General features: G+C 45.5%; 1 protein-coding gene across 3 annotated transcripts; it reads right to left on the bottom strand.

The window, feature by feature from the left end:
• Nucleotides 1-8: 8 nt before the first annotated feature.
• LOC119399921 (uncharacterized) lies at nucleotides 9-15128 on the bottom strand. 3 transcript variants are annotated; one of them, XR_007416951.1, is made up of 4 exons: nucleotides 10038-11012; nucleotides 8640-8775; nucleotides 3374-6769; nucleotides 9-3320 (listed from the first exon to the last, which is right to left on the bottom strand). XR_007416951.1 is itself a non-coding variant. In XM_037666814.2 (4 exons), exons 2-4 carry the CDS (start codon nucleotides 10688-10690, stop codon nucleotides 6551-6553), a joined length of 1008 nt encoding a protein of 335 aa, XP_037522742.1. In that variant the 5' UTR covers nucleotides 10691-10833; nucleotides 15019-15128; the 3' UTR covers nucleotides 9-6550. The 3 variants fall into 3 exon arrangements, 2 of the variants coding, with proteins under 2 accessions (XP_037522742.1, XP_037522741.1); XM_037666814.2 differs by adding an exon at nucleotides 15019-15128 and having other exon boundaries at nucleotides 9-6769; nucleotides 10038-10833; XM_037666813.2 differs by having other exon boundaries at nucleotides 9-6769.
• Nucleotides 15129-15721: the final 593 nt, after the last annotated feature.

Raw genomic sequence — 15721 nt, 5'->3', positions numbered from 1 at the left:
CCAAAGCAAACCGTGCTGCAGAACTTTTTATTGACACTTTTCTTTTTCCTTGGCTTGTAAATAGGACGGCGACGGAACCCTGAAAATGGTGCCTCGTCAAAAGACACGAGTTCAACATACATCTGTAGCACCGGGAAAACAAGTATTGCTTGTAATTATCGCCAGGCTGTCTTAAAATGACCATTACACACTTGCTCATTGCATACAAAATATACATGCCCTGGGGCTTTCAAGGAAGTTTCTGCAAATGCACCGGTAAATGCGACAAGATGTCTGATCTTGCTAAACCTTTGGTATAACGCACACAAATCGCGACACATCAAACGCGTTTAGTGGAAAGTTTGAGTTTGGATGCAGAAACCACATTCCATGTAGGAACAAGTACTAACGCTATTATCATTAACTACTGAAACAAGCTTTTATGAGGCATGAATTCAGGCTAACAGGGAAAGGCAACAATTTTAAGCTGCTAAGCCTGTTGTGCTGCAAGAAGAGACTTGTGCTAAAAATGTAACCATTTCTATACGCCGCTCCATTTTTCACAGTATAAAGTTGAAAAGACGCCTTGCCACGTATTGCGCTGTGGCTTTTAAAATTGTCCCTTGCAGCAATGCCTAATAAAAGTTGGTTAGGGGTAACTGTTTGCAACCGAACAGACTTCAGCCATAACTAAAGTGTTGCTAGAAATGCACAGTTAGTCAAATCTTCGAGATGAACTAGAGTTTGATTACTGTTTTATCACTCGGCACATAACGTTCAAAGTGGCACAGACCTTGCTGTAGGTGTGGCAAGTCTGGTCTACTGAACGTGAGAAGAGTTTTGTTACCGCTTCAGCCAAATGACAAATTTTTGAAAAATGAATGAACAAGCTTCACTCGAATGCCCAGAGACGGCCTTCTGGTGCAGTGCATTACAACATCAATGCTACATTCCAAATTTGCACGATTTCTCACATTAGTATGTGCCAAACGTACTAAGTGCACCACCATGTAAGCCACACAAATTAAACTGTGCATTTCTCTGTCTCGCTTCATATTGGCTGGGCTTCATTCTGCATAAAGTATAGTTGCTCCCGACGCTTCAGACCCTGGATTAAAAAGTACGTTTGCATAGGAAAACGTGTGCGAAGTGCTAACAATGAACAAGTGAAGTTAGTAAACAGCAGTACCTTGCAGAATTGTAAAACTTCAATGCACAGTTTCAGGGCAGGCAAGAGTCCCATCATGGCATATGGAAGCGCGATCTGTCTCACACTTACGCATGTGATAACCACGACATTTTCAGCGTGCACCATGTTTGCCGTTTCGTAAAGCGCCCCTACTGAACAGCAATGCGTACGTAAAAAGTTCAAAGTGTAAATCGTAGCATATCAACCTAGCAGCCAACCATTCATTGCACGAGAAAATAGCAAGCAGTTCTTCACAAAAGGCACACAGCTGTACAAATATTCATGTAGCAACACTTAAAAGCACGCGTTATGTTGCAGCATAAACACATACTCCATATCAGTCTGAACTTGACTGTATAAACACATTATTGCCTTGAGTGCTCTGTCGTCGCAAAGATTGCTCCAAAAACACAAGTGTTTGTGAACATTGAAACCTTGAGCGTATAAAACAAAATGTTTCATGCAAAGTGACCTGAGAAAAATGTGTCGATATAGTGAACTAACCAAATCTAAACCAGTTAGAGTCAACTCGTACATGTATTATTGCTTCAATGTCCGCCATTGCGGTTATAGTCAAGTGACAGACTCCAATGTAAAAGTTACAAAAGTTTGGAGTCTTCGAAAAACGGTAGTCTTCGAAAAAACAAACATCCCCAAAATGTTCCCAAACAATGAGAAACTAAAATACATTGTGGGACCTGTACAGCACAGATTCTAGGGGTGTGTTGCGAACACGAGACATAGAAAAGCACATCAGTGCAGCTGCCTTGTAAAATTGGTGTCCAACTTTGCGTTGGGACGCGTACTTGCAGATTTTGTATATTCCTGAGCCTTCTCTTCTACCTTCCTGTCTTGGCACGACACAAAGCTAATGTAGTCTCTCTCTTTTTTTTTTGCCGTGACAATTTTCAGCATGCCATGAGGTGTGACAGTAGTGAAAGACATTGTTTTAAAATGTTTACATGTAGCCAGTCCACTCAAAACATTGCATGTAGTGATTACTAACTATATATTAGTAAGTTTTGTCTATAACATTTCATATCGAAAGTGTGCGCTAAGTCACCTCGGATACTATGTGCAGCCACAACTTGCACAATATTGCTAAACATGGACAGCAGTGCACGTGCAGCGTGATACCAAACATTTTGGCCATATAGTAAGGGTACTGACCACATAGTAAATGCATCCGTGTAGTGTGCAGATAACGCGTAAATAACAAAACGCCATCAAGCCAAAATACGCAACAAACATTGAGCGCCGAGCATCATGGGCAGTCATCTGCCCACCAAAATTTGGAATATGGAAAGCGATAGAAAAACGTCGCCCGCACTTTTGGGTCGCCAACGTTTAGGCCGAGGCCAGCTCTGTTGAATGGTGACGGAAAGACAGAAAGTTTACAACCACGTCAACGCTCGCATGCACAAAATACCTCGCAAACATTTGTACAAAATCCTAAGCTTTCAAAAAATACACTGCTTCAAAGTTAAATACATTTTGACAAGTGCACCTGTTATATATGCCAGGTGGTCAGTTCCTGCAGCAGTCGTGCAACAGTACTTTGGTACAAAAGGACTAGATATAAAAAATACCAATACAATCAGACCTCCGTATAACGAACACAAATATAACAAATGACCGGACATAACAAGCGTCTTTTCCTGCCAAATGCGACTTCGTTATAACTAGGCTCAAATGTACGAAACAGTTTGTACGGTAACGAAGAAACGGTTTCATAACACGTTATTGCCAAAGCCCGGCAATTTCGGGTGTAATGCTTGGTCTCGACCGGTGACTTATTGCATCGGAACGTGCGCGTGGGAGTGCAAGAAACATTAACGACACTCAATAACTAGACGGGCTTGACCGTTGCTCAAGGACTTGATTTCGCGTGGGAAAGTCCTGCCATCAAGTGGTGTTGAGCGACCAAACTTTAAGTACGGTGTTATAACGACTTCTCTATATCGAGGCCACCGGAACCGGAAGCTGGCGTAGCTCTCATCGTTGTAATCGCAGCTGCTACGAGAGTGAAAGCATATATCTATTCCAAAATTTTGCAAAAAAAAAAAAAAGACGGAACTTCTGATAGAGCACTATACAACCTAATCAAGCAATGGTCTACTGGCTAACTCTATCTCACTCCATTCTGCATGCTCTGGACACACAAGCTTGCATGCTTGATCAAAATGCTGAACGCGCAAGTGTCACATACTTGATACATCCGGCACATACATAGCAGTACTATGCTGCAGTGTAACATTCTCGAAACCCTATTTAGTATTTTGGCATGCTACGTGTTTACAGTACAGCAATAGCACCGTCTTCGCTATTGATACGCATGAAAGACTTTGGACTTTTGCTTGAAAAACATGTGTCTTAACAGCACACGTCATCGTTCTCGCTAAAGGGACATTAGAAGTAGACATTAAGCCAAGCTAAAGTGATGGATTAGTGTTCCTTCTTCAGGGTGTATAAAAGGATCACTTTCACCAAGAACCAAACATCGGTACGCATCCGAGGAAAATACGTGAACACTGGACTGATGCTGCCACTATAAAAATGCTAGAAACGATATGCGAAGTCTCAGATGTGCACTCCTCTGTGGAAGTTGTCTGAACAAATTAAGATGACAGACTGTGCACTTGAATCGCAAACAATGCGAAGGTTCGCAGACTGGCACAACTGTTCTTGCCACACTCCGTTCCTCGTCGCACTGTCCAAACTCGCGCAATGCGTGGAGCCCCTTGATAAACAAGGCATCATGGAGCAGCTTTATGAATGTGTCGACTAGCTTCAAGTTTCTTGCAGGAGCTCAGCCATCTTAGTAGGGGGCAAATTACATATGCATGCAAAAGCCCATCTATGGAATCTTGCATATTACCTATCCGCAGCAGCTCCCATAGACTCCAAGTGCTCCATTTATGAGGGCAAGTTTGTGGTTGATGCATCATAGCCTTGGTTGCATGTTTTTACACAAAACAAGTAAATGAGCAAAATAACAGGCAATTTGCCATCAACTACTCGTACAATAAAGCCGAACTGCATTTCAACATGAAAGAAAACGCTACATAAACCAATTTTGCTGGATTTTCATAGCTCAAGTTGATATAAATGCTACTTTTACACAGACTTCTCTGTGAAGTATGTTTGAAAGACTGTGCTGCCCTCTATGTGCAGACATATGATTCAAGACTGTCCACAGCACATGGCAGAGAATGAAGTCCAAGATCTCTGGCATAGCGTAGGGTTGCTACGTATCGGTCGTCTGTCATGGACAATCTGATTTTTGAAATGGTTGCTCAGTTCCTATCAGTCCCTGTTAGTTTCTGCAATCAAGTCACCTCATCACATAAAACGAGTCTTAACGATATCGACTGATTTAATGTCTGCCCTAACTGTCCCTTTATATCGTCATCAAGCAGCATGTGGCAGTGGCACTTTGTGACGAATTAATTGGAAAACACATGCTAAACTAGAAGACACCGTACAGATTCCGGCCCTCCACATTTGTAATACCGTAGGGAGAAGGGAATGATGTTGAAAATACATTTGGCGATCAGCTGGGTTGCATAATCTGATGGAATATGTTGCAGCATAGCAACTGCTTTCTTTCTTTTGCTCACTCCGTTAGATACTTAAACTGTTTGCTGAGTTAAACTCTTAAAGGGGCCCTGCAACACTTTTTCAGCAATGTCAGAAAACGCTGTCGATTGGTAGTCGAGGCTCCTGAGAACATGTGAGCCAAACACTACAGCGCAGCACACGGCCTAGAATTTACAATTAATTCTCAAAGTCAGCTAGAAATCGTCTTCTCTCGACAAATATGACACCATAAACCCAAATGACTATGCCAGAAACACAAAGTCCACGGCCACTGGCTGATTTGAGCATTGTGAGCTGCGTAGTTTCCGCGGCCGTCAAGGGATGCCACACGCTTGGTCACGATCACGCTGAAAGTAAGTCGTGCATTCGAACAAAAAAAAAAAAAGAAAAAGTGCTCAAGGTCATGACGCGCGCTGACGAACGGGCGTAGCATCTTGCCCCCTTGTCATACACCCCCCCCCCCTCCCTTCCCTAAATAGCTTTCAGCGCACTCGCTGCTACGAAAGGAGAGAGAAGGCGCTTGAAGTGTGCAACAAATCCCTGTCCCTCAGCTCGTACTTGGCGGATTCTAAAAATTTTTGTGGTAGTCGACTCGTAAGGCTCCATTAATAAGCCTCTGTAATAAACTCCTTTCATGAAGCCATTCCACGATTACTTGGAAAAGTGTTCCATGCCCCTTTAATAGCTCTAGCTGACTTGAGCTAGTTTTGCAGTAATGTGTCGAAAGAAGTCTATTAAAAATCTTTCTGCAATGTTCCCATTATGGCATGGTAACCACTCTAACATGCCACAACAGCATCACTACATCATGCTTGCCAGACTTGCCAATTTGAAACATCATGCACGCCTTATTTGCACCCTCGTCAGAAAGTGATAACTCATGCCAGACATTTCAACAAGCGTGGTACCGGTGGTCGGCACCAACCAGCCTAATAGTCGTGCCATGTGGGTAAGGTTAATGCCCATTAGGAGTTGAGCACATTAAGTTCCTTAATGCCATTGCATCAAAAGCTGCAGTGAATGCAGTCTTTAAGAGTCATGACATCTGCCATAATGTTCACCACTGAAGGTTCCCTAACGTGCACCTAAATCTAAGTAGTACATCATTGTTGTTGCATTTCACCCCCATCGAAATGCGGCTTCCGCGTCCAAGAATTGAACCTGCAACCTCGAGCTTAGCAGCGAAACACCTCAGCCTGCTAAGCTACTACAGTCATAAAGTTCCCTACAATATTTGCTAGAGTGAACTGCGGCGCTGCGATCGTTCAGCCACCATGGGAATGATGGGTAGTACATGGATTTGCCTAGTCTTCGTGCTTGCGGCTTCAAACGCACTTGTGGCTTTTTTTTATTGTTGCATTATGGCTTTCGTTTTGGATATAAGAATGGCCCGTTATGAACCTCACAAGATGATTTGAATTGGTGAGCCTAAAAGGTTCAAGGTAATGAAGTTGAACTGCTCAACTTTTCTAATAATTAGCAGTTTCAAAAGTCAGAAAGCCATACGGAGCCAACAGAACGAAGCGTAGGCGAATCCATGTATACTAAACATCATTCCCATGCTGGCTGAAGCGCCATGCGTTACAGATCCCACAGACACTAGCGCCAGATTTCCCTCTAGTGTTTGATAATGAAACTCCATGACTGTAATGGGTAATTTTGTGACTGAAGGGGATGCCCGGAAGGCACCGTGCAAATGGCATTTAAGCTTCGAGGCATTGAGCATTTAACGTCATTACTTATGCCCACGTGACACGGTCACTTAGTGCTGCCAGGCATGCCTCAGTCGTACTCCGATCCAATAGTGATACTCATTTCGCCCGGTTCGACCAATGTGCTGTGGTACCAGTGGTTGGTGTTAACCAGTATGATGTCACCGGGCCGTACGGTGACCTTCAGCGAGGGCACGCACACTGACTCGCACTCTGGTGGAGGCACCAGGGTCCAGGTCTTCACTCCCCGGATCTGGGCCTGCCACGATGGACGGAGGACGTAGTCCAGCTGTAAGAAAGAGTGTAGACTTCAGTTCTTTTGTCAGTTGGTAAATGGTCATTACAAAACTAACACATCACATATCTTGATTCCATCTACAGGTTACGCAACCAAAACTGACATTCACAAACAATTACACTCAAACCTCGATATAACGAACATGGATATAACGAATTATCGGTTATAACGAAGTAAATGAAGACTAGTCTTGTAATAGATACAGTGTTACAAATAAATGTTAATGACGAATTTTCGGATATAACGAAGTTATTTTTGTGGCAGATGTGACATTGTTATGATGAGGTTTATACACCTTTAATCCAAAAAGTCAATTTCCATGATAAACAATTGGAATAACCTGTCTAACGAAGCTGTAACAAAAAGATCTTTGGTATCCTTCAAAGAGCCTTTGATCTGAAGTGTTCTGTATCCTTTTCAATCTACCTTGCCATCGTTTCCTTTTCTTTTTTTGCCCAAATGTGCCTTTCTTGTGTATATGTACAGCTCTGCTATGATATATCTTAGACCACAGTATTTATAAATAAACAAATAAATAAATAGAGATGCAGCGAGTGGCAGAAAGAGAAAGATTAAATCAGAATCATATTTAAAAAAGTGAATACGGCCTTGGTGAGAGCTGCAAGGCAGAGTCGTGCCATGCACGCAGAGCCTAGCCAAGTGCTTGGTTACAGTCCTCCGGAGGATGGTAATGAAAGACAACATACACAAAAACAAAGGTAACATGCACGCGCAAAGGCGTGAAGTAATCCAAGTAATCCAGCAATCTATGTAGGGCAGATGGGCCGCTGTGTTAATCAGAGATTAATGGAGCATAAGAGGTCGTTAAATGGAGGCTCACCATTTAATCTATCTTTACATTGTTGACAGTGTAAACGCGCACCAAAATTCGATGAATGTGCAGTATTGTACAGGTACAAGAATGAAGACACGCATCTGATGGTAGAAGCCTGGCATATCGTTAGTAGTGGAAGCGCATGCCTGAGCCAGCTGTCAATTAACTTGCATAAAAAATAAATCTCTCGCGTAGACACCCATGTGTGCCGAATTGACAGGTAGCACTGCACGCCTGCGAATGCGAAAATAAGTTTTTGTGCCTACTTTCTTTACCATCGCAGCGCGCTCTTTCAGTTGTTAGTCAGCGTTTGTGCTGTTCTGATCTCTCCTCTTGCGTCTGAGTCTGCGTGCCAACTTGTTTCAGTATCATGAATCCGTACCAGCTAACACAACTTTCTTTCGTTCTAAATAAATCATGGTGGCTGCATCAGAATGAAAAACTCGGAGAAAGTGCATCTTAAATTCCTTCCATGCCATGGACGAACTGTGTCCTTCCATGAATATATGTGGTAAAAATGGCTAAGAACGGGTCACTGGAAAGATCCAAGAGTAATCAGTCAAACTTTTATGCAAATAACATTTCAGTAAACATGACAGGTTATCAGTAAAATCATAGAATGATCCCTAAACTTGTAAATTTTAGAGAGATTTTAGAAAAGTAAACATTCAAAGAAAGTGAGGAGAGGTATGGATATAGAAACCCCCACCACCCCTAAAAAAAAATATAGTTGCACTGACATAATTATGCAACAAAATTGTCATTTTCCTGGACAAGAATGTTTTGACTCGCTGTGATATGTTAATGCAAGGAATAGAACAACAAACAAAAGAAGATGAAGCCGCGTTATCTCGTGCGCTAATACATTGTATCTCTGCCCGTCATGCACGACCAACTAGCCCCGCATTTAATTCTTCCACAAGAATGTTTCATTCTGCTACAGCGGCGATGTGGCTGCAACTTTACATGCACAGATAGTTTCGGGCCCTTACTCTTTCTCAACATGAAAGAAACACCGAGCCTTACATGGGTCTCGAGTCCGAGTCCTGCGTATCCAATAAATATCCAGTCGATGATGCTGGCTTCAGAGTCATCGGGGAAGAAGTCGGGTCTGGTGTAGTGCTCCCTCAGGATTGAGACAATCCTCTGGTCACAGTTGCTCCTGAGAGAAAACGAAGTATGTCAACAGGATTTAAGTGTAGCTATACTCGGCTACAACCTAAGAAAAAAATGGAGGCTCCGCCCACAGAACTGCAGCGCGCCTGCCGGCATCTGTGAAAGACAGCTGAACTAGCTGGTTTCCGTTCTAACCGTAAGTGCTTTTTCTCGGCTAATGTAGATACTACGTGTATTAAGTGTGAAAGGTTCGTCGTTACTAGCAAAACATAACGTTTGGCTGAGAAGCGATGTCACAGTCCTTGACAAAATTTGCCAAGACGTTCAAGTTTCCAAGTGTCTGTATGGGAAAGCCAACTATCTGAAACATTCAAGAAGTGCTTGACCTCACTAATATGGAGAAGTGCTAATGCTTGGAGCGTTTATGCAAATTCTCTGTGGAAGGGACAGTGACAGCTGTGGGGGGAGCTATAGTATTTTCTTAGGTTGTAACTATAGCGTATTAGAATAATACACTATAGGACACTTTAGTTGCAAAATATGGCCCGAGAAAATATTGAGCATGAGTGATTACTCACTTATTGTTCCAACGTGCGATGAAGAAAATATGAGATGAGAAAGGCAGGGAGACTAGCGCAATCTGAAGAGAACCTTCAGGTTTGCTACCCTACATTGCGTGAACATGAAGGAACAGTGGCAAAGGAAAGCAAAGACGCGAATGCAAGACAGAGGGCGTTGTGAACGCCATGACTGTACACTCCAACATAGAAACTTCGATGCCCCTTCGAGTGACTTCTGGACCTTATGACACTGAAAAAAGAATCAGTAACTTGGCTTTTATGCAAGAACATTTTCCGAGAACTCTCGTTCGCAGAATGCTTTTCTCGATTTAAGTGTGTTCACCCCGACACATTGTGGGTTCAGATCCCACTGATCGAAAGGGTGATTTTTCGTCCACTTCAACTTACGTCACAATTAGTAGACCACAGTTAAAGACATTAAGTAATGTCCTCGACGCTTCCCCTGGTCTGTTTGATTCATTTGGCTGTGCCTTACACCACAAAGGCTTTTAAAAAATTACTGTTTGAGTGTCACACCTCGTAATAAGTTCTATGGTGAGAAAAGAAAGGAAGGGACGAGTGTTCAACGAAAAAAAGAAGGTTTTTTCTGGTAGACTGTGGTACAGGCCATAGAGTTGTACAGGCTACTTGGTTGGAAAATTGCTCGCGCATGCGCAATTACATTTCCGCGAAGTGCCATTTAAGGAAACCAGCGCCGTTTCGAAAACCAATTGAAGCATTAACTTACCATCCCACGTACCACGTCTTCTCGTCGGGTCCCGACATGTAGGCCCTCGAGTCCGGCATGGAGAAGAAGTCCTCCAGGTCTTCGATGTCGGTGGCGGTGTTCAGGAACTGGCAGTAGCGGCGGCTCTCTTCGAACGCTCCGGTCGTGTTGCGGTAGACGTCCCGGAGGAAGGCGTAGCTGAACGTCTTCATCGCCTTCCAGTGTGCTGCGCCGCCCCGCAGCACGATGGGCTTGTCGGCGTAGCCGAGTCGCAGGAAGTCCTCCTTGCTCATGTCCGTCAACTCCGTCACCCGCGTCGGCTCGCGACAGAAGTCGCACGAGAGCACGGGTCGCGTGAACTCCTTGTAGAGGGCTCCCGTGTCCACAAGACATTGGGCGTGGCTCAGGTCCGGCAGGCCGCGTCTGAAGAAGGCGTACGCCAAGGCGGCAACGATGAGGGCCCATTTGAGCAGTAGTCGTTCGGCCGGCGGTGAGCCTGGGGTCGCCGCGCCGTTCGTCGCTAGCGCCGCCTCTTCGGCAACGATCGCCGAGACGTCGTTTTCGGACAGACCGGACGCGACGGCCCTCTCACGAAGGTCCCGCAGTCTTTTGCGCAGTTTCTGAACACGAATGCCGGCTTTCGGGCATTCGTCGTTGTCGGCTGAGGACACCATTTCCGAGTCGGCGATGTCTCATCTTACCACCGTGATCGTAGCGAGTCGTCGCCCGGTTGACACGACAATGTGGCGACGCTGTCGGGCGAGGCTTCTTGGAAGGTGCAGTAGTGGCACGCCGCTGTCACGCTGGCCTTGCGAAGCTGCGAGCAATCGCGACTATTTTTGTTTCAGTTTACGCCCGAAACAGCACCCCGCCCACGCCTGCTGCGGCCTGCCACAGCGGCCATGTTGGCTTTTTTTTACAATAAGCAACAAGACTTACTGCTTCATGTCTGCCTACCTTGAAGCAATACAACTACTAGCGCTCTAGCTGGCCCTTTTGTTGTGGATTGGTGTCCTCATGGACTTAATATACTGACTCAGTCACTGACTGAGACAGTATAATAACCAATAATAACTCTATGGATGTCCTCCTTGAAGGTCTTACAACTTACGAAGAGAAAGCTAAATGCATGCCCAATGTAGGGGATAGCTTCCTCCCTCACGCGCGCGTCTTTTGAACGAGGGTACTTTTCTCTCTTGAAAACTGCAGTTTTGGCTGTTGGGCATTTCATGGGTTATCAAGAAACCACCCAGCACTTTAAGCTAGCTAGGCAAATACTGCCGGCACCTCACAAAAGCCTTATCATGGATGACTAATTACTTTAATTGTTGAGGTTTTACGTTCCAAAACCGCGATATGATTATGAGGGACGTCATAGTGGAGGGCTCCGGAAATTGCGACCGCTTAGTACGTGGTTCCTTAACGTGCTCCTAAATGTGAGACACGGGCCTTTAGAGTGTTCGTCTCCATCGAAAATGAGGCCACTGCGGCCGGGATTCTATCCCGCGACGTTCGGGTTAACAGCCGTGTTACCAAAGATGAAAAGTTTAGATGGAGACAACTCGAAACCAATACGCTCCCTAATGCGGTCAGAATGCACCACATCAACCCAGGCGAAATCAAACCCTATTGCTGAAAATATGTGGGCACAGCTAGTAGCGTAGGCAGAAATTAGTTGTTTTTTCGAGGGGGGAGGGGGGGGTTTGATCCGACATAGGGTTCGGGCAGGTACGTGTGGTCGAGCGTCAGTGCTCTGTGTATCCCATGGGAGAAACATATATCGGAGGGGGGGGGGGGGGGGGGGACACGGGCCCGGTGTGCCACCCCCTGGTTACGCCACTGCAGAGAGCCCCAATCGAACCCATCTTTCGGGACTGGCCGGCAGACGCTCCACCCAAAGAAGTTCGGAATCTTGCAGGCTCGCCCAAGTGGGAGACCTTGCTACTTTTGCTGGGATCCGGACGCACAAGTCTGGGTCCCATCCCGGGAGGATAAAATGTTCTTTTACTTTAATCCTCCTTGCTCCCAGCAAGAGTTCGAGAGGTCGCCTTCTGCACCAGCTGCACGAGGGTCATCAGGTGACGTCGCACAACCCATCACTCCCAGTACCTATATTAATCTTTTGTACTGCTACTTTGAGTACGCAAGAGATATCGCGAGCCATACTCTAATTAAGTCGATGCCGGCTGGGTGTGGTGGAAGCGAAAGCTCGCGTTGGTTTTTGGAAAAGGCAGTGGTTATTTGCAAGACGGCGCAGAAGTGTGAGTGCGAGACGGCGCAGAAGTGTTTTGAGTGCGTGAGTCTGTACCTTCTTTTGCGCCACGTGCACAAACCGATGGAGCAGACAGCGCAGATTAATGCAGTGTACATTGGCGGCAATTCCAGGGAATCCGAGTAACAATCAGCCATGCGCGAGCTCAAAGCCGAGATCGAGACTGGCCACCACATCATGCAAGGCCCCAACCTATGGATCAACCGACATGGTTGCAGCTTTGGTCGCCCGCCATAATTAGCGTTAGACCTCCGTTTGGCGGCATGTTCATTTTCACACGCTGGCGATATAGCATACAGAGTCACGTCACAAAGTGATCCTAAGTTCCTTCACGAAGAAAAATAGCACGAGCGAAATGACGATCAACCTTGGGCTGTCCAGCGGTCCGAGGAAGGAAGCCGCCAGGACTCAAGAACTTTGAACAATATCTTTATACGACATCCGTTTCCTGTCACGGCAACTTTGATATAAGAAAGAAGGGTTTACTGCGTGTGCCGAGTTGGCAGTGAAGAGGAAATAGCAAAGGAGGAGAGGGAATAGCGCGTGCTCATGACGACAAGGATGTTCAAGTACTGTCACCAACTAGCCCAGCTTTCAATCCTTCTAAGGGAGGGGGCAGCGTGTGTTTGCGAAGGGTATAGGGAACGGATGTGCAACCAGAAGCGGGTATACTCGCGGACAACTTTTCTTGGCAATGAAGCGAAGGCTACAGAGCCACAATGCACGTATCCTACCGCTAATGAATGTAGTCCTACAATTGCGTCCATATTTTCTGCGTGAGATATCAAAAATACTCCTTCATTTTCTACATTTAGCTTTTTGAGACGGAACGCAGCACTCACAAGCGAGATATATGTATTTCTTTTACTTTATGCGTTTTCACTTTGCGTTTTTGAGTGCGTGAAAAAGTCGCGCCTTTTACCCGTACCTTAGACGCTAAGCAGCGTTTGCGTCCAAATGCAACGCTAGCCATCACTTTCCACGGCGTTACGAGACGCGCGCCAAACCGGACTACTTCGCGTAGCAGTACATGTGCAGACGCTCCGCCCCCGTAGCTTTCCCTTCATTGCCAAGAAAAGTTGTCCGCGAGTATACAAGCATAGTCGTGCGCAGGGTTCCCCTTGAGGTGGGGGCGAAGGTTCATCGCAGCGCTCCCCCTCCCAATTATGTCAATGCGACCCCTCCCACCCTCGAGTCGCAGCGCCCCCTCCCTATTATGTCAATGTGTGGGGCTGACTTTGCCCCCCCCCCCCCTTAGGTGAAAAGACCCCCCCCCCCCGTGCGCACGTCTATGGGTACAAGTATGCACTTCGATGTGCACTATCCACAATAAAACTGAACTGAGCCCCAATCGTGCATTTAACAAGCGGCTTCATCAAAGCCGAAACTCATTGTCAAAACCTGCGTATTGTGTACACCTGCTAGATACCGCAGTTGAACGTAATCGAACGCGCTTTTCCCTTCTCTCTCCCCGCCATCAGCCACTGGAGCGCTCAGAGTTTACGCCTGATGAGTTGACATTTGGGCGATACATTCTGTGATCATTTTAACGTCCTAGATCAAAGGTCAAGTGATTGCCTTCCAGCGACAGTCAGCCAAACGTCAATACCGATTCCAACAACACAACGGATCGATACAGAAAACTGTTTGAGCAACAAGCATTAATGCGTCAAATGGTTTGTTTTGCTTCAAATTCTGCAGAACAACCGCTGCGTAGCGCTTTGGCGCAATGGCTTGCAGACAGTCGTTCACCGCGTGGACACCGCGCGGCAGTGGAATGGTTAATATCTACACTGGCGTAAATCGCGGGGAGGTCGGGGCTCCTGACCCCCCTTGTGTTCAGGTTGGAGGGGGGACACCACTTGCATTGTGTCCCCTTGAGGTTTATTTTTCAAACGCCATACATTTGAATTGCTTGGGAGTTAAGTATAGTGCAATCAACTTTTAACACGAAGGTGTTTTATGCCGGGGTCCATGAAGACTTTCATGGCGTATTTCCGTCGCGGAAATACGCAAGAAAAATGAGCGCCGCCCAGGGGCGTAGCCAAGGGGGGGGTTGGGGGGGTTCAAACCCCCCCCCCGAAATTTTTCAATTTTGCTTGCGTATATATACACGCACACATACAAACGCACGTACGAACATGCATAAAGTATGGTTGAACCCCCCCCGAAAAAAATTTCTGGCTACGCCCCTGGCGCCGCCAGATGCAGAAAAAAAAAAAAGCTATATTTTTGTTAATGCCTGTTTATTTTGTATAGTGCGTGTAGGCCTGTGCTCAATACCCTACAGCTATGTGAGACTATTGAAATCGCAACTGCTGCTTAACCGTTTTCAGAGAAAACTTAATAGAAGAATGCACTTACATGAGGTAGGAACCGATGTTCGTTTTTTTTAAATTTTATTTCGAAGCATGACTAATATTTATATAAATAAAAATAAAAACAAAATGGCCGCCCTGGCAAGATGTGTGTTCCCCCTTGAGATTTAACTAGATTTACGCCACTGAATCTATCTATCTATCTATCTATCTATCTATCTATCTATCTATCTATCTATCTATCTATCTATCTATCTATCTATCTATCTATCTATCTATCTATCTATCTATCTATCTATCTATCTATCTATCTATCTATCTATCTATCTATCTATCTATCTTTTTCAATATACCACCATCATTGCCTTCTTCTTGGTGATTTATCTATGCATCTATATTTTTCAACACTCACCATGATTGCCCTCTTCTTGGTGCAGTTTGAATTCCACTCAGCCAATGCGATCACAAGTGCTGCAAGTAAACCTCGACTGCTACGTATCCTCCTGCTCACTGCGTCCCGAGTTGCCGACGAATGAGTCCACAAACCGCAGCTGTGACGTCCGAAGTAAACAGCGCACTCTACTGGGTCCACTTGGACAGCGGTGAACTCGTTCCGCAATTATTTTCTAACGTCCGAGGCAGCGATGTCGAATTTCGGTTCGACCAGAACAAACGTTATCACACGTTCGTTTCGGGAAGACTCGCGCAAGTCACTCTCTCCGTCTCTCACTTTTTTTTTTTTTTTTTCGCGCAGTGGTAGGGTGGCTAGCAGTGGCCCCGATCGAGCTTGTTGAGGCAGCAAGAATCAAACGAACTTACAGTCGGGTGCTTCTTGCGGGAGTTGTATAGTCCATTGGCATTTACTACCTTGGTTATGACGTATACTCGCCTCTGTTGGCGCGTCATGATTGGCCCACGCTATAGGGTGGAGTGACGCACGCAGCGAGAGACTACATGCATATGAATGCAAGTTGTTCAAAACAGATTTCGTTGCAGGAGAAAAAAAGAAAGAAAACGAGAATGGAAGAATGCATGGACGGCGACAAAAACAATGAACTTTATTGTTACCGTCTTCATTTCGTTCTTTGTTCTGGTTTTTTTTTTTCCTGCGCTGA

Source organism: Rhipicephalus sanguineus, chromosome 7 (genome assembly GCF_013339695.2).
Source record: "Rhipicephalus sanguineus isolate Rsan-2018 chromosome 7, BIME_Rsan_1.4, whole genome shotgun sequence".
NCBI lineage: Eukaryota > Metazoa > Arthropoda > Arachnida > Ixodida > Ixodidae > Rhipicephalus > Rhipicephalus sanguineus.
This window is presented reverse-complemented; position numbering and strand designations above follow the sequence as displayed.